General features: G+C 34.8%; 1 protein-coding gene across 5 annotated transcripts in view; it reads right to left on the minus strand.

The window, feature by feature from the left end:
• Nucleotides 1–25,574, minus strand: part of DIAPH3 (diaphanous related formin 3) — a 490,848-nt gene that overhangs the window by 165,305 nt on the left and 299,969 nt on the right. For 3 of the 5 annotated variants that reach the window (XM_054665347.2, XM_054665345.2, XM_054665349.2), the window contains 2 exons: nt 7,045–7,194; nt 824–987 (listed from right to left, as the gene is read on the minus strand). In XM_054665347.2, coding sequence (XP_054521322.1) covers nt 824–987; nt 7,045–7,194 — 314 coding nt within the window. The remainder of the gene's footprint in view (nt 1–823; nt 988–7,044; nt 7,195–25,574) is intronic. The other 2 variants (XM_054665348.2, XM_054665346.2) reach the window with 1 other exon arrangement.

A 25,574-nucleotide genomic window follows, 5' to 3' on the forward strand; every position in this document is an offset into this window, starting at 1 on the left:
ATCCTAACTAAATAATTATAACGAAGTCCAACAACCTCAGCAATAAAGTTTTCCTGAGATTAAAAAGAACCAGTTCTTTAAATTCAACCTTCTTTTTCTTCACACCTCAAAACTTTTTAATCGCCACAAACAATTGCTAAAATACAGAAATGACTTACCCATCTATTAAGAATAACAATTTTTCATTGTAGAAATATATCACCAGTTTCCCTAGGGAGGCAACAATGCCTTCTCACTTTAATATGTGTGTAGTTCTTTTCTTCCCCCCACCTAATCAGCTAATATTTTTGAAAAGATATTTTTAATGCCTAAATGAAAGGATTCCACATCAAAGACCTGACCTCCCTATTAAAGTATCCTAAAGGAAATCCTACGAATGTAAAACCTATTCAAAGGCAAATTGCGTGTAGCTTATTGTACAATGCATTAAGGAAAAAAAGCCTTACAAAAGCTGCAAGGAATTTGGTAAAATTATATCACAAAAATACAAATTGATCTTGAAGTATAAAGAAACAAATTCATAGCCAAAAACTTATTACAGAAGTGCTCTGTAATCAGCCAGCAAGGGAGTCTTTATGAAGAACTTCAGAATTTGTCATTTTTTCAATCAAAATGTCTGATTACAGCTTAATGTTGGAAAGGCCAAAAGGAGAACAAACCATACATTTTTCAATAGATTTTTAAATCTGAAATTTTATAGCTTACTTTCAAAATCAGAAAAGATAGGTTTTCCTACAGCAACAAGAGTAGAACGATGTAATGAGATAATAGATAAGATAGTATAAATAAAAAAACTTTTTAAAAAACAATTTTTTTACCATACCATGAATGTGGTTCTGAAGTTATTCAGGTCAGTAAGAAAGTCTTCCACAGACACCTTCTTCACATCAATGGCATAGTATCCCATTATACTCTGGTATAACTTTTCCATGTTTTCGTGTAACTTCGAAAGTGTCTCATATTGTTCTTTTGCACTGATAACAAATCTGTATACTATAGTTAAGGTATTCTGAAATTTACAAAGTAATGCTTTGGGGGCAGGGGGAATTCTGTAAATCCAATGTTTTAGTCTAATAGCCACCATTACTATATTTCCAAAGTTCTAAAATTACTTCTAATAGTTGACCATTCTTAAAGTCAGTCTATACTGCATAGCAACAAAATCTTAAATTCAATTTCCAATTAACTTTGGGAAATCATTAGAAAAGATTTATATATTTAATATTTCTCTTTAACAAGTTTAAAAAATCTTTCTTCCAACTTACTATAATAATATAATATGCAGATCATACAATATGATTTAAAATTATAGTTCAGTAGTTGCAGCTGAGTAATTGCAATGATATTGAAATAAACAGTACAAGCATTAAACACAACAGTTAAATTGGACATCTTGGGATCAATTTCTAGCTCCTATACTTGGTAATAGTGTGCCTGTGGGCAAGTGCCTTCATGTCTCTGTGCTTCAATTCCCTCATCTGTAAAATGGGAACAATAATATCACCAACTCACAGGGCTATTGAGAGGACTAAATGAGTTAACACATGCAAAGTTCTCAGAAAAGTGGGCATTTGGTAGCACACAAAAATACTTGTTATTATCATCCCTCACTTATTTTAAACTTTAAGGTTCTAAAAGCAAACAAAATAAAATTTTAAGAGTTAAACTGAAAACTTCTTCCATTATCTAACCAAATTAGTGTTCTAACTTCTCTTAGAAAACTGGTATATAATTTCTTTATGCATTAGATTATTAAAAATTATGATTACACACACAGGCACACACATATAGAAACGTTCTTCTCTCACTCATGACAATATATTTCAAAACACACTGAAATTAAGATGAATTTAATGTGAATGTGACAGCCACTGACATTAGAAAACATTTTCTAAATAAACAATGAAATTTTTTTTCTTGTGTGGCAAATTGCTAATGCAGTCAGATATAACATCACTATACCATATCCAGAAAAAATGATTCTTTTAGAGCATCACTCATAATTGCCTATGGCTCCTTTAAATTAACATTTAACGAAATGGAACATAGTTAAATTTGCAGAAGTCCTTTTACTAACTTTGACTAGCCATTAGCAAAATTTAAAACAAATAAAAAACAGTATTCAGGCAGGCCAAGAGAAAGAAGCTAAAAATGGAATTTTTATATCTAAAATTTTTTTTGGCCCACAATTTCAAAAAGATATGGTTCTTCTGGCCAGAACTTACATCAGTAGAGGATGAAATAAGGAAACTGATGCAGGCCCTTTTCTTTGAGAAAAATAATGAAAGACCAAGGAAAAAAGAGACAGCACTACTGCCAGGTAGGGAGTAAATGTAGACTAGCATATGAAAGAACTCTAATTCTTCATCATCATCTTCATCTAAAAGAAAACGCAAATGTAGTTAGCTGTCCTTGTGCAAACTGTTAAACTCCAACTTCTGTATTCGTCAAGAGCTTTGGAAAAATACGTGAGATACTCAACAAAATAAACATTTCATAAAATTCATTATAAAAATATTGATATAAGCCCAATTACTTGATGTTTTGGGAAATCTATTTTGTTTTCCTTTACCAACACTGAGGCCAAATTCTCATGAATTTCTACTAGAATCACTGTCATCTTCCCATTTGAGAGGCAGATAACAACCAGATCTGTGTTTACATGCATTGAACCACAAGTGTTAAGTGTTGGCCAACTATGACTTGGAATTCTACTCCTGGTATGCCAGTATTGCTCATTACCAAACCACCTACCACAAATATATCCCACATTTATTTTTAGGTCATACTGCCTTTGTTACAGTTCTGTCACTGAGGATGCCCATAACTTCCATTAACATACTTTATAAGGATCAGCATCATTCAGTCCTATGTGTCTAATATATTTCATAGACTTTCTTAAGTACACAGGATCCAGCAAGCCATTCAGTAAGTGTTATCTGAGTTCCACTGTATTCTAGGCACTAGGAAAAACAGTAGCTAACAAGTCAGGCAAAGTCCCTGCTGTCATGAAACATTTTAGAGTATGGAGACAGATAATAAACAAATGAATCAGATTTTTAACACAGTAATAAGTATGATGTAGAAAAAAAATTTTGATATTACATAGAGTGACAGAGGTTAGGTAGTTAAAGTCTTGGCTAAGAAAGTGAGATTGACTAAAGCAACAGAGGCTTGACTGTTAAAGAGCAGTGAGCTGTCCATTGGGTAGTACTCCCTTGTAAGTATAAGACTTCAGAAAATGAAAAGATTATTATAAATTTGGGGACTCAGAGAGAATTAAGAACAGCACATTTAATGCTAGTTTTAAAAGTCTGCTAAGAAGGAATTAAGTGGAACACAGGCAAGAAACAAAGAACAGAAGAAGAAAAGGAGAAGAAAGTGAGAAGACTAATTCAAGAGAAGAAAAATCTGCTACAATAAATCACCTAATTGCCCCACTTCCCACTCTTACAACTGGGCCGTGTATTATACAAGTTTACATTTCATCCATTCCAATCTTCTATTTTACTTCCTAGTCGCCACAGTTCAAAGTTCAACATACTAAATTCCTTTATCTGAAAAATGCTGTACATTATGCAGTGTAGAATATAGATATAAGTAAATCTTTCTCTCAATGAATTTACTGGGCTGGCTTTAGCATCTACCCAGTGATTTCAGAAGTTTCTAAAGCATTGCTATATAGAATAACACACAAAAAAAGTGTGAAAATAAAGTGGGATTTCAATGAACAAATTTAAAGAATATAACATGGAAAGGAGTCAAGTAACTTGTCACATAAGTTGTAATAAATACAGAAATATATAAATGTCTAGCAAAATAAGTTTTTCTGAAAGACTCAGGAGAGGGAGTAAGAAGAAAATAGAAAGGCAAGTGCTCACGCAAGAAGAATTTCAAGTGCAATGCTCCAAATTCTATTTGTTATTCTCCTTAAAATAAGACATATCACAGAATTTAAAGATCATGAGAAAGGAACAAGCACTACATGACACAAATCCTGGCATATTCTTAATTTTCTCACCGATAAAAATTTAGTAAGTATGTACACTTCACATATAATAGCTTGCATGTAACAATACTGATATACATTGAATTTGGTTTCACATTTTTCAAGCAAGTAGTTACTGTGGAAATATTCAACTCTAATTAAGGCTCTGACTAGACTTAGCAAGTGGGAGGTAATAATTATTACTAAAATGTCAATGATATTTGAAATAATAGTGCATCCTTTTTAAAGGATGCACTAAATTCAATTTTTAAATATTGAGCAGTATATGTAAAGAGTAAGCATACACAGAAAGAATAAAAATACAACATACTATCATCAAGTGCTATTAGTAAAATTTCACATTACAATAAAATTGTATCTTAATAATTAAAAACAATTCAATTAATTGATTTAACAGTTCACTAAATTATAATTATTTAAGTACGTACTTGTAAGATACATTGTTAACAAATTTAAAAATACACATATTCTTCCAGAATTGGTGAATGAACCAAACATTTGATATGTACCTCGATGAATAAGCATTTCAACGAAAAACATGAACAAAGTTTAAGTGGTTAATAACAAACTTTATTTTATTCATTGTGCATTTTAGCTTCCAAATTCTTCAATTTTTTAACATCTAAGAAGCTCACAATTTGCCATTTTAATAAGATCTGTATAAATGCATTTAATATGCAAAATCTGACATGTCAGTCCTAATTAATGTAAACAAAGACTCGCAATGAATGAATTTAATTACTTCGAAACTAGTATGTCTAACTAAGATGAAAAGCAAACGAGTGCAATCTAATCTCAGCAAAGAATATTTATGATTATAAGCTTTGTCAATAGCAAAGTGCACCAACTGTTCATATATCTGACTTCCAAGAGATACATGAATGCTAATCAGTTCATTAGAGGCTTCTAGGTTGTGATATTTAACGACAGGATGTAGTAGCTTTCTTGTCCATGGAGTATAATTGTACTCAGAATGAAAAATTGTTTCCAACAAAGCGTCATCCTTCCTGTTTCTGATTTCCTGCTGGTTGCTTTTTATGAGCCGCATACCTTTCAAAGGGCTGACATCATTCAGTTTCTTGTGTCATATAAATCCAAGTATAGATATGTCCTGAGATCGTGTGCTAAGCAAGATTCTACAACCTTTACTCCAAGCTCAGGAATTCATCTTGGTTCTATAAACCTGAGCTTCATAATTAGTGCATTCACAGTGTACTACCAGAAGCTACATGCAAGCAAAATCTTTTCTGAACTGCTTTATATCTATAGGGAACAATAATAAGTAGTTCAATTAACAATACTTAGTTATTAACAAACTGTCACATATGAACATTTTAACATGATAAAATTAAGAAAAAAGCTAAGAATGATGAAACATATAACTGCAATAATATATTTATTTTAAAAAGCACACTTTGTCATATGAGAAGGTAGTACAAAAAAATTTTTGATGAATACAGATTTCACCTTTACTTAAAAAGAAAAAAAAAAGCCTTACTCAGTAGGGCGATAAAGGCGTCCTCCTTAATGAAATAAGAAACTGGATGGGTGGCAAGATACAAAAGGAAACAAACACGTTAGCCTGAATTGATTGTTGCTGGAGTATATTTTTATGATATTTCCCGACAGAGACAGTGAAGGAAGCTAAAACTCAACTAGTTCACAATTAAGCTGAAAGCATATACAATAAAATCTATGACAAGCCAAATATTAATTTTGTGATTCACTAAATCTCAGGAGAGAAGAGGTAGAAAGAGGAAAAATAGTCATTTTATTTCAAGTACCTCAGTTTAAGATATTAGGAGTGTCTATTTATAAGAGCTCATTTTAGAAGTGAGTTATCTTTCATACAGAATTCATTTGTCCATATGGGATTTTAATAATGCATTGTAGTAATATTTTATTACAACACAAAAGATATCAGTCTGTAATTTCACAAAATGGTTTGCAAAGCAACTCAACATTACTTTCAGGAAATAAAAAAGTTTATTACTTCAGTTAGTCATTAGAGATTAAGCTGCAAAGTTAGTGATAATAAAGATAATTGAATACAAAGGAAACCTTAAACAGGATACAAGCCTCATGCTATTAATTATATGTGTGTGTATGTGTGTGTGTGTGTGTGTGTGTGTGTACATATATACACACATATATATCGATTTATTTGGGTTAGGAAAATATCAATACAAGTAGTGACTATAATAAACTCCATTTTGATTTTGTAACCATCTAGTATTTCTAAAGGAAATATTAAATTTTATGGAGCACAAACTAATTTATAATATATGCCAATTCTTGAAGTTAAGCTGACTAGTTAAACCCGTTTATGAAGTCTTGTATCTGCTTCCTCAGACATTTCAAAGGTATCTAAATCACATCATGAGTTTAGAGTCAAACTTCCTCAACCTGAGTTTTAATATCCTTTCAATTCATCAGGTACATCAGAAGGAAATAAGGTATATGACAGGGAAAAGATGAGAGAACATACTATTATCTAAGCTGATAAAAAGGAAAAAAATAGAAATTAATGATCATACATTTGTGGCTGGGCGTGGTGGCTCACGCCTGTAATCCCAGCACTTTGGGAGGCTGAGGCTGGCAGATCACTTGAGGTCGGGAGGTCGATACCAGTCTGGCGAATATGGTGAAACCCTGTCTCTACTAAAAATACAAAAAAATTAGCTGGGCATGGTGGTGCGTGCCTGTAGGCCCAGCTACTTGAGAGACTGAGGCAGGAGAATTGCTTGAACTTGGGAAGCAGAGGTTGCAGTGACCCAAGATCATGCCACTGCACTCCAGTCTGGGTTTCAAAAAACAAACAAACAAACAAACAGACAGACAGACAGACAGACATTTGTGTATTATTCATGATTGACAGACACTTTGATAAATTTCCCTGCAAGAAGGCAAAGGTTAAACTTTCTGTAATTTGGCACTACAGAATGATCTCTGGTTACACAAAGACATCTAAAATATTAAATAAATTGTATCTCTAGTTGACTAGTGACTTAAGTTATTTAGATATCAAAAGGATATGGACATCTTTGTCACAAACTTGTCATGCAAGTCCTCAGGAGGGGGAAAGGTTTCCAATTCCTTCTCAAGCTGTTGAAGCTGCCTTCCCATCTGCCTCAAATTCTTTTCCAGCGTTTCTACAGAGACTAAAAGGGAGTATATTAAATGCCCTGAAAGGACAAAATTATAATTATAAAAGGTAAGACACCCTAGAAACAAAACATTCATGAAAACAACTCACAATAATGTAAGAAAATTCATTATAAAATAAAAATAAATTTCACTTTTTTTAACCTTTCAATTTAAAATCTAGTTATAAAAGAAATTCAATAAGACAGTCTTTAAAACATAAGACAAAATTTAAGAAATGCTCACACACACAAATAAATCACACTTCAGAAATAAGTTTCATTAGAATTCTTGACCATTGGAAATACTAAAAAATCATCAGTCTATTCAGAGACAAAAAGAAAACATTTTTAAAAATTGGACTGATTTAAATATAATTTGAACATTTTTCAAAATCATCTCTTGACAGGGAACAGTGAGTAGATGGGAAAGATGGGGAAAAGTGTTTTTTATTGTCCAAGCTTATCTACAATGGGAAAGAAAAGGTATCAGAGGCTACTTACAATGACAAATGTCAAGCTTTCTTTGCTGATATCCTGAACACAATTTGTGTTTATTATCTAATAATATTTTTCCTTCTTTGACTTAAAGTGGCTCTCACAGTACACATGAAGAAGAAATGGTAAACCAGGGCACTGTGTCACTATGAGAATATACTAGCCACCCAGCAGAACAGACATTAAGGATCATTTCTGAAAATCTTTTCATAGTCAATTTTATATGACACTAGGAAAAAGATTTAATAGTGCAAAAAGAAGATAGAGTGACCTAAACCAACTTTTAAAATATTTGCTTTAGGTACAAATGAATTCTAGGTTAAAAAAAAATCTATTGTTTTTGTTCAATGTGAACTATATAAAATGATGTTTAAAGAATGAATACAGTAATTCAAGGTAATCTGCCATTCTTAGGATTTGAATTAATCCTGAAGGATTTGAATTAATCCTGAAGAATAGGTGCAATTCAAGTTTTATCTATAAGGATAGGAATATCCTTGGAAGCAATCTAAATGCCCAACAAAATGAAACTGAGTTGCTTTTTTTTTTAATTTTAGCTTGGTTCAAAAGAATAAAATAGTAAGGAGACATTAAAAATAATGTATAAGAATATGAAATGGTGTTTTATTGTTTTTTTTAACCTGGTTGTACAGAAAATAACATTTGGTATTCTGACATTAACAGCTTTTAATAAAACATAAATGTATTTTCTTATTTTAAAAAATTAGCAATCTAATTCTCAGATGCAACGTTTAAGGAGTCCAATGATTGAACTCTTCCGAGAACCACATATAATACTTGTTTGTGCTTGAAGAGTGATGGTACTTTAACTGTTTGCTCCCACTATGATGAAGCTAGTCTGGATTTACACTCATGCATATTTTCTCAGTAGGTTTTTTTTTTTTTCCTTCTCATGTATTCCCTTTCTGTGATACTTTGAATTTACACACTAAATGCTATAATAATACACACTATTATCTGAGTCATTGTCTGAATTTTAAGAATCACAGATTCTTAACTTTTTAACTATTTAAATTATTTCCCCAATACCTTGCTGTGCATTGCTCATAGTGGTAACATATATTTCCTATGTTATACTCTTTCATTTTTATGTCTGCTTGTCAATTATCCACAACCAAGATTCTATTTGATTAGGCCAATGGTGTTTCATTTACTCTTCCCGTTTCCAACTTTTTTCTTTGCTTCTTTCAAAGTTCTCTATCTGCATTACAGAAGAGATTCCTTTTGCTCTCCTAGTCTATTTGATCTCTCCCTTAAAGTCTCATTAGCATTTCCTCTATCATTTTTCAAGAACTCTTACAGGTGGTTCAGTCACTTTTTATACTCCTAAAACTCTGCAACTTCTGATTAAATAAAGGTTCAAAAGCAAGCTGGGCATGGTGATGCACATCTGTAATCCTAGCACTTTAGGAGCTGAGGCAGGAGGATCAACTTGAAGCCAGGAGTTCAAGACCAGCCTGGACAACAACAAGACTCTGTGTCTCCAAAAATTAAAAAAAAAAAATTGGCCAAGCATGGTGGCATGTGCCTGTAGTCCCAGCTAATATGGAGGCTGAGGTGGGAAAATTGCTTGAGCCCAGAAGTTTGAAGCTACAGTGACCAGTCATGGCACCAATGCACCACAGCCTGAGTGACAGAGCAAGACCCTGTCTCTTTTATTAAGTAAATACATGCTCAGAAAAGTTTATAAGCCATACATCTACTTTGTGCTATAAATTAGGTTCAAAAAAGTAGTGTATTAGTAGTATAATGGTAGCAGTAATTGTTATGTTAGTAGCAGTGACAATAAAAATAATAGTAGTGGTAATAACAACATCTAAAATGTGGTAAGTGTTTACGTATGTCAGGTACTGTCTTAAGTGTTTTCTATTAATTAACTCATGCAATCCTCACCAGAACATCATGAAGTAGGCATTATTATTATTCCTATTTTACAGATGAGGAAACTGGAGCTCAGTAGGTAAGTAAAAAGGTCAAACTAAAAATTGGTGAAGCTAGAATTTGAATTCAAGTAGTTTCATTCCAGACCTTATTTTTAACCACTGTGTTATATATAAATTATTATAGAAATTACCATTTTGTTTTCATAACCCCTGTCAGTAACATTTAAATAAACAGATATAATTTTCACATAATAAGGGGTTTCTTGTACATTCTTGCCCATTGCAATCACAAGCAATCCATATTCCCTGCCTAAACCCAGGGAATATATGCCTAAGCATTCTGGATGGATGGTTGAGTGTGCAGTTATATATATAACTTTTTATATATGTATTTATTTTTAAGTAGTATATATATTAAAGTGGTATCTCACCTTGAACAAAACCACATACTTAAAATACTTAGTCTGCTTATCCAATTTTATTATGCACACATGTCAAATTAGCAAAAGATCTAGAGAACAGACCAATAGGTCTGAGGGACTCCCATATGAGAAAAAGCACAGGGCAAATGTTGGGAGGGAACATAGATTGTTTGATTGTTTCTCTGACACCAAATACATTGTTCCAACACCAATCAATTGTCTAATTCTCCAATACCAACTGGGTGTCCTACAATTGGAGTTAGTGCAGACTCCATAAGTTAAGGAGAAAATCCTTCAATTCTGATACTAACTACCCAGATTTAGTGTCAGGCTGTACAGGTAGAAGGGCTCACTCCCACAAAACTACCCTCATTTCAGATGCCAGTTGCCAGTCTAGAGGACCACTCTAGACTGACTCGCTATAAATCTGGGGATTCCCAAAACTCCCTTCCCTGAAGTTCCACAATTCACTAGAATGACTCACAGAAATCAGGAAAGCACTATACTTAGGATTATAGCTTTATTATGAAGGATACAACCCATGAACAACCAAACGTAAGAGATGTACAGGACAAGGAATGGTGGGACAGGGGTGGTGCACAGTTTCACTGCCCTTCCAGCACATCCACCCTCCAAGCACATCCATGTGTTACCAACCCAGAAGCTCCCCCATCCTCTTTCAGTCTTTATTGAAGCCTCATTACAAAGGCACTATTGATTAAATCACTGGCATTTGTGATTGAGCTCAATCTTCAGCCCCTCTCGCACCCATACATTGGGTATAAGCCCATAGTTCTAACCCTTTAATCTTATGTTTACTACTTCTAGAGACCAGTCTTCATCCTGAAGCTATACCCCTACCTGCCTTTAGTCACTACATTAACATACAAAATATGTGTCACTCAGGAAATTCCAAAACTTCTAGGAGCTTCGTGTCAGGAACCAGGGGGCAAAGACCAAATATTTACTTTTCATTGTACCATATGGATATAGAAGTACATGTCTGGTCAGAGGGCAGAATTCCAGTGGGGAGGTGTAAGAGAAGCACATTTTTGGCTCATTCTCAGAGGTGCCTAAAGTCTGGGCTGCCCTCAGAGGAAGCCAGCTACTGGTAAATGAAGATAGAGCTACCCCAAAGAGTGAGTGCTTCTCAGCTAGGTGGGAGAGAAACTTAGTCCACTGGATAAAAGGCCTGTGACTTTTCCAATTCTGTGGTTGTCAGTGGGTCAGGAACTATGCTCTTTATGATTGGAAGCAATTTCTCCTGGGCTTGATTTCCACGTTAGTGAAATGAGAAGGATCTCACTGCGTATTTTTACCTCACAGACATTTCATAAAAGTTCGCATGCTATAATATAGGATGACATTTTTAAAAAGAATAGCACTGTTATTATTAGAACTAAATAAGAAATGAAAAGCTTAAAGATTGAAATAAGTGATATTAGAATCAAAGAAAAAGAAAAGTCATCATATCTTCAACATCATCATCACCAGACCACAGACAGTCAGCCTAAGAAGAAGGGTTGCTATTTTAAAGACTGAAATAGTAGGAATGTTTGGGGCATATTCAAACATTTCAGGTCAACATCATGAAGAGTAAGCAAGCTATCTTCAAAAAAATAAAATGGTTCTTGAGGCTACTCTACAGATGCAAATCTCACTAAGCCATTTCTTATGCTTCACCAGAAGTCTCTGATTACATTATTTGCACATTATGGTTAAGCAGATTTAAATGTAATTGACCAACCTCTCACTTGGTTTTTAAATAAGGACCAACACACACTTGGAAGAAAGAAAGCAGCGTGAGAATTCTGGGCTAAGAAAATGTATGCCATCTGATGGGTAAAACTAAAGAGCATTTTAAGAATTCCCTTGCTGTATTTATAAGTCGGATCTGAATAACGGGAACACATGGACACAGGGAGGGGAACAACACACAGTGGAGCCTGTATGAGTGGCGGGCAGGAGGAGGGAGAGAATCAGGAAAAATAGCTAATGCATGGCAGGCTTAATACCTAGGTAATGGGTTTATAGATGCAGCAAACCACCATGGCATACGTTTACCTATGTAACAAACCTGCACATCCTACACATATATCCCAGAACTTAAAAAAAAAAAAAAAAAGAATTCCCTTGGTGTTTTAATTTTTTCAGCAATTATTCTATTTCTATAGACAATTCTTGTATGTATCTTCAAAAACAATTTTAGCCACATTTTTCACATGTATCAGGTTCTTTGAGGTCAGGAACTATATTTTATGTCTTAAAAATCTTAACTATATCCAGATCACGAGGTCAGGACATCGAGACCATCCTAGCAAACACGGGGAAACCCCGTCTCTACTAAAAATATAAAAAATTAGCCAGGCGTGGTGGCGAGCGCCTGTAGTCCCAGCTACTCGGGAGGTTGAGGCAGGAGAATGGCATGAACCCGAGAGGCAAAGCTTGCAGTGAGCTGAGATCACGCCACTGCACTCCAGCCTGGGTGACGGAGCGAGACTTCATCCCCCCCCCCCAAAAAAAAGGGAAAAAAACAAAACAAAACAAAACAAAAACTATATCAGGGAGTATTAAATTGTACACTCAAAGAATTTTTAATTTACTGGTGTCTCTGTATGTGACCTATGTGTGAATTTTATCTTTCAATCTTCTCACCAAGAAATTAATCATATTTTTTGTATTCCTGTTCATTCTTTGGAAGAAAACTAACAAAACAGAGCCATCATCAAACAGAGCTAGCTAGACAATTTTGACTTTTGCATTTTCCTCAGTTAACATTCCACCAGATGACATCTCTCAGTCACTTCAGACATCATGTGTCTCTATCTCCAACCTGCTCCCTATGTGTAATCTCCATACCACAGAAGGCAAAAGGACCATAAATCCCATTTCTTGTGCTAGAAACCTGCTGGTCTTGACCCTCTCCTCTCTTGCAATTCTCAGATTCAAACAATCATGACACTCAGGCATTTTACCTGACAAATAGTACTTAATTCCTTCCTGACTTAACACCTTTTTTCTTTCTCTTTTTTTTGAGACACCATTTTTTTCTTTTTTCTTTTTTTTCTTTTTGAGATGGAGTCTCACTCTGTTACCCAGGCTGGAGTGCACTGGTGTGATCTCGGCTCACTGCAAACTCCGCCTCCTGGGTTCAAGCGATTCTCCTGCCTCAGCCTCCTGAGTAGCTGGGATTATAGGCATAAACCACCACCCGGCTTATTTTTGTATTTTTAGTAGGGACGGGGTTTCACCATGTTAGTCAGGCTGGTCTTGAACTCCTGACCTCGTGATCTGCCTGCCTTGGACTCCCAAAGTGTTGGAATTACAGGTGTGAGCCACCGCGCCTGGCTGACTTAACGCTTTTAAAGTCATAGGGAACCCTTTTGTCTTCTCTGATCTCTGGTCTCCTACAGTTTTTCTCCAGCGTCGTTTTCACACTGTGCATAGGGGTTTCCAGACAATCAGTAAAGCTGCCCCTTTGCTGTTCAATGCATGTCAGTAAACTGGTTACATAACATCTGAGTTCCTAAACAAAGCCCCACCTACAACCTGGGGTGCTCTACTTCATATCCTGCCAAATATTCATCTCCAAAATACATACTGCTTATAGTTTCCCTGCCCATATCCCTCTTCATCTAATCTGTACCTGATCCTGGAAATAATGTGTGTCTATCTGCCTTGTGCACTTCACCCCTGGGTCATAACCATTCATAATTTACAAGGAGTCAAAAACTACAGCAAGTACACAGGTAAAGTGCCCTTTCTCCCCATCACAACTAGTAATTATCTCTATCTTTGCAATTACTACTCTCTGTTTACATTTATCTTTTTATCTGTCTTCCTCTCCCAAATGGCTGGGAATTCCTTAAGATAACACACCATTCATCTTCGTATTTTCGTTACAAAACATATTGCAGATACCCAAATGTTTGCTGAAGGAATGGGTTTTGGATTTAACTTTAACCTCTCCAGATAAGGGCATTAAAAATGAAACAGGAAAATATAACAGATTAAATATCCCAGACATTAAAATCCAAGACACAGGCTTTCCTCCAAGTGTCTTATTATTATGATAATTATACACCAGAGGTGTTAAAGAAGCTTTAGAGTAAAAGTTAAAATCGAAACTATAAATATTTAAGTTTAAAGCAATCATGAATACATGCTTTTTATAACACCATGGCCTCTATGATTTACTAGATTAAGATTTCAAGTAAGAAAGGAGAGGTTACATAATCTTTGTAATTAAAAAAAAATCCTCTATGAATATCTCCTGGAGGTGTTGGTCATTATTTCATAATAAGCTTACTAAAAAATGCCACACTCACTCTTACACATCATGATACAATCCAGGGAAATTGATTTCTTTAAGGAAAGCTTAAAGAACAACTTATTACCATAGACAATTTAAACATGCAAACTAAATCAAACCTTCCTACACTCATAGAATCAATTGTTTCATGTGCAAAATTATTTAGTTTCAAGCTCCAAGCAATATATTTCTTCCTAGACAATTGTAATAATAAAAGCATTTTGTAAAGCTATAACAACATTTTATAAATGCAAGTTAAAATAATAAAATTGTATGGACAAGGTGGTCCAAAACAAACCTCAGTAGTATAAAAAAAAAATCTTGACTATTAAGTAGGTCTACAACAAAACCTAAATTCTAGAATATCATTATAAAATCCATTACATGACAAAAAGATACAAAACTAAAACAATACTGAAAAAAAATCAAAGTAAAAATAAATTGTAGCTTAGTTCATAACAGGCAAAGATAAATTGAAAGAAACTGTGCTGCCGGGTGCAGTGGTTCACTCCTGTAATCTCAGCACTTTGGGAGGCTGAGGTGAGAGGATCACTTGAGGCCAGGGGTTTGAGACCAGACTGGGCAACACAGTGAAACCCCATCTCTATAAATTTTTTTAAAAAGATTAGCCAGGGGTAGTGATGCCTGCCTATACTCCTAGTTACCCAGGAGGCTGAGGCAGGAGGATAGCTTGAGCCCAGGAATTTGAAGTTACAGTAAGCAATGATTGCATCACTGCACTCCAACCTGGGCGACAGAGGGAGATCTTGTCTCAAAAAAAAGAAAGACAAAGGAGCAATGCTAAGTGAACAGCCAGTCATCCTCATCAAGTAGTTGTACCTTCCTTGACTTACCTGACTCAGATCTTCTTTCTTCCCATTGTTCTGATTCTTGATGGAACCCCAGGTAATAACAAATGGAATTTGCATTCCTTAATTAATTTACCATACTGTATGCAATGATGGTTTAATTTTTGTTGTTTTTACATAATACTGCAAGAGAAATGCCTTCATCTGCTATGGAACATGGAAAGAAGAAAGGGAGAAGGCAAGTGGAGGAAATGAATACAACCAATTAAAGGCCTCCAGTCAATTCTGTTGAGCTATTTCATCCCCTGAAAGAAAGAGCCAGCCCTGTCCTTTACAAGTACAAAGAGGGTATTAAAGGCAGGCAGCCTTTTAGAAGAGAAAGTGTAATAGTGGGAGAAGCCCATCTCAAAGGAAATCATGTTTACCTATAAGATTTCAGAATTCCCTTAGATAAGATGTTCAAAACCATGGTACAAATATTACATAAAAAGAGGTGCATAACAGAAATGTTTAATAACAATATTCAAAATGTTCCCTTAGTATAATGGTTCTGTGTACATGTACATGGGAGGGCAATTTTACTGCTTTTTACTTTGTCACAGGGGAAATGTTAAGCACAGACTGACTGACTTTCAAGTAAGACTAGTTTTCACTTGCTGCTATTGGAGACCAGGTCAGCCTCACGATTCCAAGATTGTGTATTAGCTGGACTTCAAAAAAGTCCAAATTTTTTCTCAAGCCTAGATCCTTCCCCTGAACTCCAATGGCCTATTTGGACATGTTTCCTTAATGTTTAGCCGGCACCTTAAACTCACTTTTCCAATTAGAATTTATCTTCCTCCTTGACTTGCCCCTACATCGCAGTAAATCATTAGTTTTTATAACTCTTTTCTCTTTCATGCCCCATACATCTAACCATAGAGCGCATCTTGCTGGTTCTAACCTCAAAATGCATTCATTTTCCAAATACTTCTTACCACCCTCACTACTCTTCCCGATCCAAGCCAACATTATTCCTCCTCTAGATTATTTTAACAGCATCAGAGTGGTTTCACTCATTCTACCATTATTCATCTACACTTTTTCCTCAACAGAGCAGCCAAAGCAATCCTTTGAAAATGTAAGTCAGATGTCACTCTTTTGCTCAAAACCTTCCGCGGCTTTTGAGTGGCTCCTCATCTCAGAGTAAAGTCAAATCTTTACAATGGACAGTAATGCCCTACAGGATCTATTACCTTTCTGACCTTATCTCCTATTATGCTCCCCCTCTCTCCCTCTGCTCCAGTCTCACTTCCATACCTTGAGGCCTTTACACTTGCTTTTCCCTTTGCCTGGAATAGTCTTCTCTCAAATACCAACATAAATGGCCTCTCTACGACTCTTTTAAGTTTTTCTCAAAGACCACTTTCTCTACAGGACCTTTTCTGACCACTCAATCTAAAACTGCAAAAAACCCTGCCCTGGCATGCCAGAGTCAGACATAAGACAGACATACATTGACTTCTTTCATTGGCTTGGTTCTATATCTGCCACCTAAAATGTAAACTTCAAGAAAGCAGAGGCTTTTGTTTTTACAGCTCTTTGGTGCCTTGGAATGGATGAGGTATTCAGTAAATGACTGATTAAACAATGAATAGATGAATCTTTTTTTTTTTTTTTTTTTTTTTGAGACAGCGTTTCGCTCTTTGCCCAGGTTGGAGTGCAATGGCGCAACCTCCGCCTCCCGGGTCCAAGTGATTCTCCTATCTCAGCCTCCCCAGTAGCTGATATTACACACATGCGCCACCACGCCCAGTTAATTTTTGTATTTTTAGTAGAGACGGGGTTTCACCATGTTGGCCAGGATGGTCTCAATCTCTTGACCTCATGATCCGCACGCCTCGGCCTCCCAGAGTGCTAGGATTACAGGCGTGAGCCATGGCGCCCAGCCAAATAGATGAATCTTATTTAAACTAACTTTATTTTTTTTTTCTGTCACTCACAGTCAAGCCTAATCCTTGCTAATACAAGTGCCTAGCACAATGCCTACCAAACAGGAGTTCAATAAGCTGTTTTGAGAGTCCTTTCCTTATAGAGTCAAAACATATCAAAAACTACTAATTAACACTAGCTCTTTTTTCCATAAAATATGGTTTGAAAGATAGCTGCCAAGAAGCCACCATCACAGTGGTAGACATTTATATGACAAAAGGGTCTCACTGCTGATCAATTTTAAATCTATACTTAAAGGTGATCTCTTCTGAGGGGAGAAGGGACGATTACCCAATATCTTATTTTCTTTAGGTTTTCCTATGAGTGTGAATAAATATTATTTTAGATTTTCCTAGCACTTATATCATTTCTCATAAAGTAGTTCATATTTCCATATGGCATTCCTTCATAATTCTTGGCGGAAATGAAAAAATTTTTTTTAAATTCATGCATCACCTCCAGAAAAATAAACTCAGAGTTGAAGAGTTGCTGGAGACCAGTTGTTTTCAAAGGTTGTTTAGTACTAGAACTCTGTTTTCAAAAGAAATCTTATGTCAAAGTTCAAAATACAAAATAAAGTGTTGCAGGCTGAAGCAGAGGAAGAAAAATAGAACTCATTTTCCAAATTCCATTCCCTATGTTAGTATGTCCAACTCGTAAAAATGCATTGAGCTGTACACTTATGATCCTGTACACTTATGTAACTGCATGTGTATTATTCTTTAATTTTTAGAAAAGTACCAACATTTTTAGAAAACTACTAACATAAGCCTACAAAATTTGCGGTCGTTATGTTCTAAAGTTTGAATAAGCTTCAGGCAACACACAGCTGGAATCTGTTCAAATTTCTGACAATACATATTAAAATTCTATACTAACATATTATTCACATAGACTCATGTTTACCTGCACTGTTAATGACAGGCAGATGTGTGTCAACAATAAATAATCACGGAAAAATAACACCAACACTATAACAAACATGGAGAATATTTATACAATGATTAATAGGTACTTTTCAAACTTTATAAACATTTGTACATATTAACCTATTTAATCCTCACAACAAACATCTGGGTTAAGTACTAATATTGCACCCATTTTATAGGTAGGAAAAGGGAAGCTCAGACAGAATAAGAAACTTGTCTAAGATTATACCTATAACAAGCTGGGGTTTCAACTCCAGGTGAACCAGTTACCTAACCTCAGAGTCCAAATAACAGTTTCTCCTATCATATAATGTTTCTATAATCTAATTGCAAACACATTTTTAATTTTGCCCACTAAAATCACTTATTACAGTTATTGCTGTTATCATGGCCTATCAATAAAAAAATTCCTTAAATTCGCAGGCTGATATGGTTTGGATTTGTGTCCCCTCCCAAATCTCACGTTGAATTGTGATCCCCAGTGTTAAAGAAGGGCACTGATAGGAGGTGATTGGATCATGGTGGTGAATTTTCCTCTTGCTGTTCTCATGATAGTGAGTGAGTTTTCACGAGATCTGGTTGTTTAAAAGTGTGCAGCACCTCTCCCTGCACTCTCTTCCTCCTTCTCCAGCCATGTAAGATGTGTGTGCTGCTCCTTTGCCGTCTGCCATGATTGTAAGTTTTCTGAGTCCTCCCCAGCCATTCTTCCTGTATAGCCTGTGTAACTGTGAGCCACTTAAACCACTTTTCTTTATAAATTACTCGGTCTCAGGTAGCTCTTTATAACTATGCAAAAACGGACTAATACAAAGGCATACAATAATTTCAGTTTTAACTGGTTTAGTATTTTCACACAATGACAAAGAAAAGGGTATTTCTGAAGCATATTAACAATAACTTTAAAAACCAAACTATTTCACAATTTAATGATACATGCTTTCCAGATATGCTTATTAGTATAATTTCCATGCACTGTTTCATAATACTCAAAGATGACAGTGCTATCTCCATGCAGTTATAGGACTTATGCCAAAGATGACTGTAGTGGGTGAGTAGTGCCCCCCAAAAATGCATATCCACCCAGAACCTCAGAATGTGACTTATTTGGAAATAGGAACTTTGCAGATGAAATTAGTTAAGGATCTTGAGAGGAAATCATCCTGTGACTGACATCATCCAATGACTAGTGTCCATAAGCAGAGGTGAGGACCCCAAGAGACATGGAGAAGATGGTGAGAAGATGCAGGCAGAGAGTGGAGTGATGCATCTACAAGCCAAGGAACACGAAGGACTCCGAGTAGCCACTAGAAGCTGGAAGAGAAGCATGGATGCTTCCTCCCCTGGAGTCTTCTGAAGATGCCAACCCTATAATACTATGATTTCAGAGACTTTAGTGAGAGACTTAATTTCTGTTGTTTACAGGCACTCAGTTTGTGGTAATTGGTTATGGCAGCCCTAACAAACCAATACAACTACTAATTCAAGATTCTGTAAGATGCATAAATACAATCTGGTTTCTGGAGAGCAGCTGACAATTCTACCTGCATCATTTGATTATCTCCATACCTCTTCCCCCAACTGGTTACATGTCAACCTTGTCTCCAACAAGATTCATAAGATTGCCATTAATGTGTTTGCTCTATCTACTGCTTAGGTTTCTTTGTAGTACACAGATTTGTTATGTTAAACTGTCCTTCAGAATACACTATTCTGAAATTTTCTTTCACCTACTTCATATTGAAAACTAAGGTGCAGTAAATATTGCTTTACAGCCACGAGTGTAAGAGAGTTCTAAAACCTTGGTCATCACTGGTGATACTGTCCTGTTACTTGATGTTCGCTATAGTTCATAGGTGACACTGACAGAACTGCTCAAGTAGCTACTTCAAATCCGTAGCTGGCCCAAAATCTGCAAACACTGTAAACTGTTAGTTTCTCGAAAAGATTAATGATGTATTGATGACACTTTCAGCCTGTTAACCTCCAAAAAGATATAGAGGTCTTCCTGATGTGGTTTTCTTCTTCATCATCATCTATCAGCCCAAGCCACAGCAGATTCAGGAAATGTTCCTAGCTCAGTATCTCAAAAAGCAATCTTTAGCTGCAAGTAGTTCCTCCGTGCCCAGTGTTCTTTAATGTCAATCCACAGAATCCTTAATCCTTCTAGTGATTTTGGGACATGCTCTTTCTATTCCACTCTGCTGCTTTCCAAAACAGTTTATATTTGCACTACAAAATGATTACTCTTACAATCTCATATCCAAGTCTACAACTTAAACTTTTGATGCCAACTCTATACAGATAATCCCTGGAAATAAACTGGCAGGATTTAAATATGTGGTCTCTTACCAGTATACCACACTTGCAATACACTATAAATATTTTTCACAAATCCTGTAATTACCTTGGGAATGGCCCAGTTATATCTCATCATACCTTTTTCTGAAAAAAGTATTAATTTATTGAACATAAAATTGTACATATTCTAACATTTTGGTAAGTATATGCAAACATATATAAATTATATTTTAAAAATAAATTTAACTTTTATTATATTTGGCTTATATTAACATTAAAATTATTTTAGAATTCCTAAGTATACTTACTAAATATATATGTAAAGTATACTAATGTATGCTTTAGAATTCGTAAGTAAATTCCTAAGTATACTTACTAGATGACTGCAGATAGTCAAATTAGTTCCCTGAGACATAAAACCATTAGGAGTCATAAGCTGGCTTTACGAACATAGGTTTTACTCCACAGTCTATCTGTAGAACCAGCACTACACAACTTGGATATACTAAATACTTTCATTATTCCCATAGGAAAATGAAAAAAAAAAAGTAACATCATCCACCTATCCCTTACTTTTGGAAAGGTGTCAAGAGATAACTCAGAGTGTTACTAATGTTTATCAGTTACCTGCTTATATGAAAATTACAACTATTATAGTAGCAAAACAGGGAGAAATGGAAAAGAAATATATATATATATATATTTATGGATATATATATATGGATATAGTGAGTAAAAGAAAAAGACAAAACAAAAACTTAGTATAGTATGATTAACTGTATTCTAAAACAAAATCTAGGAAATGCCATAGATCTAATCCTGAAATTAAATGAGAATTTTCATAAATATATTTATTTAAAATGCCTTAATATATCCTTATACATGTACTACTTTATGTTTCATGTCTACTCAAAAGAGGAATTGAAGCATACTTGCAATTATTTCAAAACATGTGATAATTCAGTTTGTAGAATAATCTTTGATATTTCTAAATTGATTACTAGTGCACATCCAACACAGCAGCTCTACAACTGCTACTTCAACTGATTTGATAAAGTGAAAAACCATTCAGTATAGGCTACTGTATTCTATAGCCAAAGACCTCTAAGCAAATGAGAAAAACGTCTTAAGTTAGTATATTAGTTTGCTAGGGCTGCCTTCATAAAATACCCCAGGCTGAGTGGCTTAAACAACAGAAATTCATTTCCTCAATTCTGGAGGCCAGAAGTCCAAGATCAAGGTGTCGGCAGAGTTGGTTTCCTCTGAGGGGCATAAGGAAATGATTTGCTCCAGTCCCCTCCCCATGGCTTGCAGATGGCCACCTCCTCACTGTGTCTTCACATGGTCTATCCTCTGTACATGTACATTCCTGAATGGCTGTGACTCTAAATTTCCTCTTCTTATAAGGACACAGGTCAGATTGGATTAGGGATATCCTAATGATCTCATTTTAACTCTCCTCTCTTTAAAGGCCCTATCTCCAAACATAGTCAAGTTCTGACATACTGAGGTTTAGGGCTTTAACATAGGAATTTATGAGGGAACAGTAGAGCTTGTAACAGTTAGAAAACATTTTTGTTCCCTTGACCAGTCAACAAAAGCAATATCCCACATGGTTGTCTTCTGTAACTAAATTATTTTATCATAAATATTTCCACCACCAACAATGTAACCTATTAACTACATCATATAGGCAGATATTGGTTAAAAAAAAGTGTCTTTTCATAACATTCTAATATTCTACTCCTGATTTGAAAGACCAAATAATATATCGTACACAAATTATGAGGCCCCAACCTACAACCTCCATGACATAATGATTCCAACCAATATAATGTTAGCTGTGTTGTTGACTCTGCTGCAGGGGATATAAAATGCAATTAAACTAATAACTGATACTGATTATTCAAAATATGTATCAAACTCACTAACAAATTGTAACTGGCATTTTTAGAAGGCTATAGCAACAAAGAGGTTAACGTGTCTTTTGGTTATAGCAGATAAATTTGAAATTTTCAAACACTATAAATTTTCCAGGTGGTTGCCACCTGGAAATTAAGTGTTCTAAGTGCTCACAGTAGGTGAATAAAAGATAAACATTTGGTATTTAGTAAGACATTTATCATAAAATGATGGAAACGCATGAGAAACTTGAAACCAGGAGACGTATTTGAGCAGACAAATATTAGGGTCAAATCAAGGAATTGCTAGCTAAAAACATACAAACAGAGTCTTAAAAGCAGAAAGCATAGTATTAAATGGAAAGGATTTAAAAATCAAATATATCAGTGAATGCTCTTAATGGTAAAATATGGAAACAGAGAAATATGGCAAAAATTAAAAATGAGTTAACATTGAATCCACTCTGATAATACACTGAATATTGATCTCTTCTAGAAGCTTAAATCTATTCACAGCTGTACCAGGAATAATCCCTGGTCTAGAGCAGCAGTTCCTAAAGTATAAGAATTCCTGGAAAACGTATGAATTTATCCTTAAAGAAAGAGTAGAATACACAAATTTAGGTGAGGTTCCCAGCAAAAAGCACCAAAGGGAAGGTGACATTTACTTTTAAGTTTCTTGATGAAGGAGAAAACTAGACAACATTCTTGCCACAGCTGCCACTTCCCATGGATTTAACTTAGGCAAAATCCACCATGCAGCTCTGCATTGAGATGCTGAAGGCTATATACAGATATGACAAATGAGAGAAAAGATATCCAAAGAAGGGGAGCCAAGCAGGATTTTTTCAAGTAAACAAAATTTGGAAGGAGAGGTTAAGGGTGTAGGAATCAAAAGTCCCATTTTGTGGCATAATATGATTCTGATACCTTTTTGAGATGCAATGGAAATAGCAAAAGCTGTTGTCTATACAAGTGTGGATCTTAGAAGGAAAGTCTGGGATATAAATTTGTAAGTCTTTAACATAATGGTGGTATTATGGGAATTGAAAACATCACCTAAAGAGAAGATCTAGGGAGAAAAAAAGAGAAGGGTTCACCATTAGGCTAGTGAAAAGCACTTTTAAAAAAGCAATGCATAGACACTGCACAGAGGAAGAGGAGAAAGTAAAGGAAATTGACCATAGGAGGGAAGAGCCAGCTGGGGAAGAGCTAGATGGGAGTGAGACAGATTGGGTTTCACTAAGACACAGACACTACACCTGAACCAAGAGTAAGACAAGAGCACAGTTTCTGACACAGTGTAATCACTCAATAAAGGCTTGTTAAGTTAGTGATTGGATGAATGAGTTACAGACTGAACTGGCACGGTATTTCTAGAATTAAGAGTTGACTAGGAAAGGATGGAAATACATGGTGGAATTATAACTCTAAAAAGGTCAGGCCAAGGTGATGTTGTAAACTTACCTTAGTTTTATTTTAATATACTCACCAACAAAAAAAAGTAAGTTTTGTCATATTTTTTACTCTTTAATAAAATTTAATAATGAAATAGATTATTGGGAAGTAATCAATAAAACCTTTATAGATTAATTTTAACTGCTTAGACAAGGAAAAATGTACTGAACCTTAGAAGTCCAAAAAGAGAGAAATATTACAATGGTATACAGAAATACAATAATGACTCAAAATATTTCCACTGAAATGTAACAGAAAAGTTGTAAGCCATTATATCTTAGAAAAGAAGCAGTCCTAATGAAGTAGATTTTTGAAAATTGTCATACAGGTAAGCTCATTAGTTGCAATGAAAGTTCTCCCTGCTGATCTAGGAGTACTTAATGACCAGGATTTGTTATGCCTCAAAAACAAAGGTACTTTTTAATTCATGTGATAGCTCACTGAGGAGGTTTCAAATCTGGAAACTTTTAAATGATGATATGTAACACGTGTATAAGAGCATTAAAATACTCCAAAGCAAACACACTTACCTCATTCAAAATATTACATTTTCTCCTCAAATCTCATTAATAAAGTAATATAATAATAAAAAAGTTATGCTTAACAATCACCTATACTATAAAAAGTACTTCAGTGATGGCTTTTCTATGTTTAAGATGAAGTTGGCTGCTCCCTGTGAAACATACTAACGGTGTTTGCTGACCCATACACAGACACTAGACTCCACTCTTAACAGATGGAAACTAAAAAGTCCCAAAACCCCAGAACGCCCTGCTGAAACACAAAAACAACAAACAGAAAAATACCCAGAAGAACCAAACCAAGTTACAATTCTGCAAGTCCTTATCAAAGGTAAATATTTTTAAAGAACAAATTATAATATTAATAAAGAATTTTAAGTACGAGTCAACATAAATATTTCAAAAACTTCATTTACAGCAAAACCTGCTAAACAATAAATTCTACAATAAAAAATACATCTACTCAACCATGTTTTTCCCCAGGAAAAAAACTCCCGGTGTATTTCAAGGCACTTTGTACCTACCATGTTTTCATCCACTACTCCGTTATCTATCAAACTGCTTAATGTCCATCAAGAATACTCATTTCCAATTTTTTTCATCCCATTTGGTCAAAAAATCCAAAATATCAGAATTCTCTCTTTAGGAGAGTTGATTTCCCTGAGGTAAAAGTTATTTTGAATATCACTGAGTGATTTTGAATGTTTACAACCCATTCAGTTCAGTGCCCTTTTGCCCTATCTCAGGTGATTTAATACAAAAAAATAATTTCAATTATTTTCCCTTCTTGAATCCTATTAAAACATCTATAACTATATATATGGAAAGATTCTTCTTACAGCAAGGACATTTTCAGGTTGCAGAGGGGTAAAGTGAGTAATTCAATAATTCATTGGAACACTAGGATTTATTAGTGAAAATTTAAGTAAAAAGCTTATTTTTTGTCTTACAAATCAAGACAGGCCATATGAAATATTTACTTCAAAGAAACATACATCTCAGAACAAAGTTTCAAAGAACATCTCATCCAATCACATGCTTCTTTGTCAATAAAGTTCTATAATCCTCATTTTATAGAAGAAGAACAATTTAAAGGGAGCAGGAAAAGATAAAATTGATTTTTTTAAAGAAGAAATATTCACTCTAATATGGAAAACAATAAAATATCCTTCAAGTTGATGAATTCCAATATTAAAAAGAAAATAAAGAGGTTATAAAGACAATTTCATATTACTAATGACTAGTAGTCAACAAAAAAAGAATACAGATATTCCAGCATTCCAGATGAGCTGTTTTCCAAAATGTATTCATAAATTGGTTGTTTGACACCAAGTAAAGTTGAAAGAATCAATGTGAAATATAAATGAAAATTGAGGCCGGGCGCGGTGGCTCATGCCTG

This window comes from Pan troglodytes, chromosome 14 (assembly GCF_028858775.2).
Source record: "Pan troglodytes isolate AG18354 chromosome 14, NHGRI_mPanTro3-v2.0_pri, whole genome shotgun sequence".
NCBI classification, from domain to species: Eukaryota; Metazoa; Chordata; class Mammalia; order Primates; family Hominidae; genus Pan; species Pan troglodytes.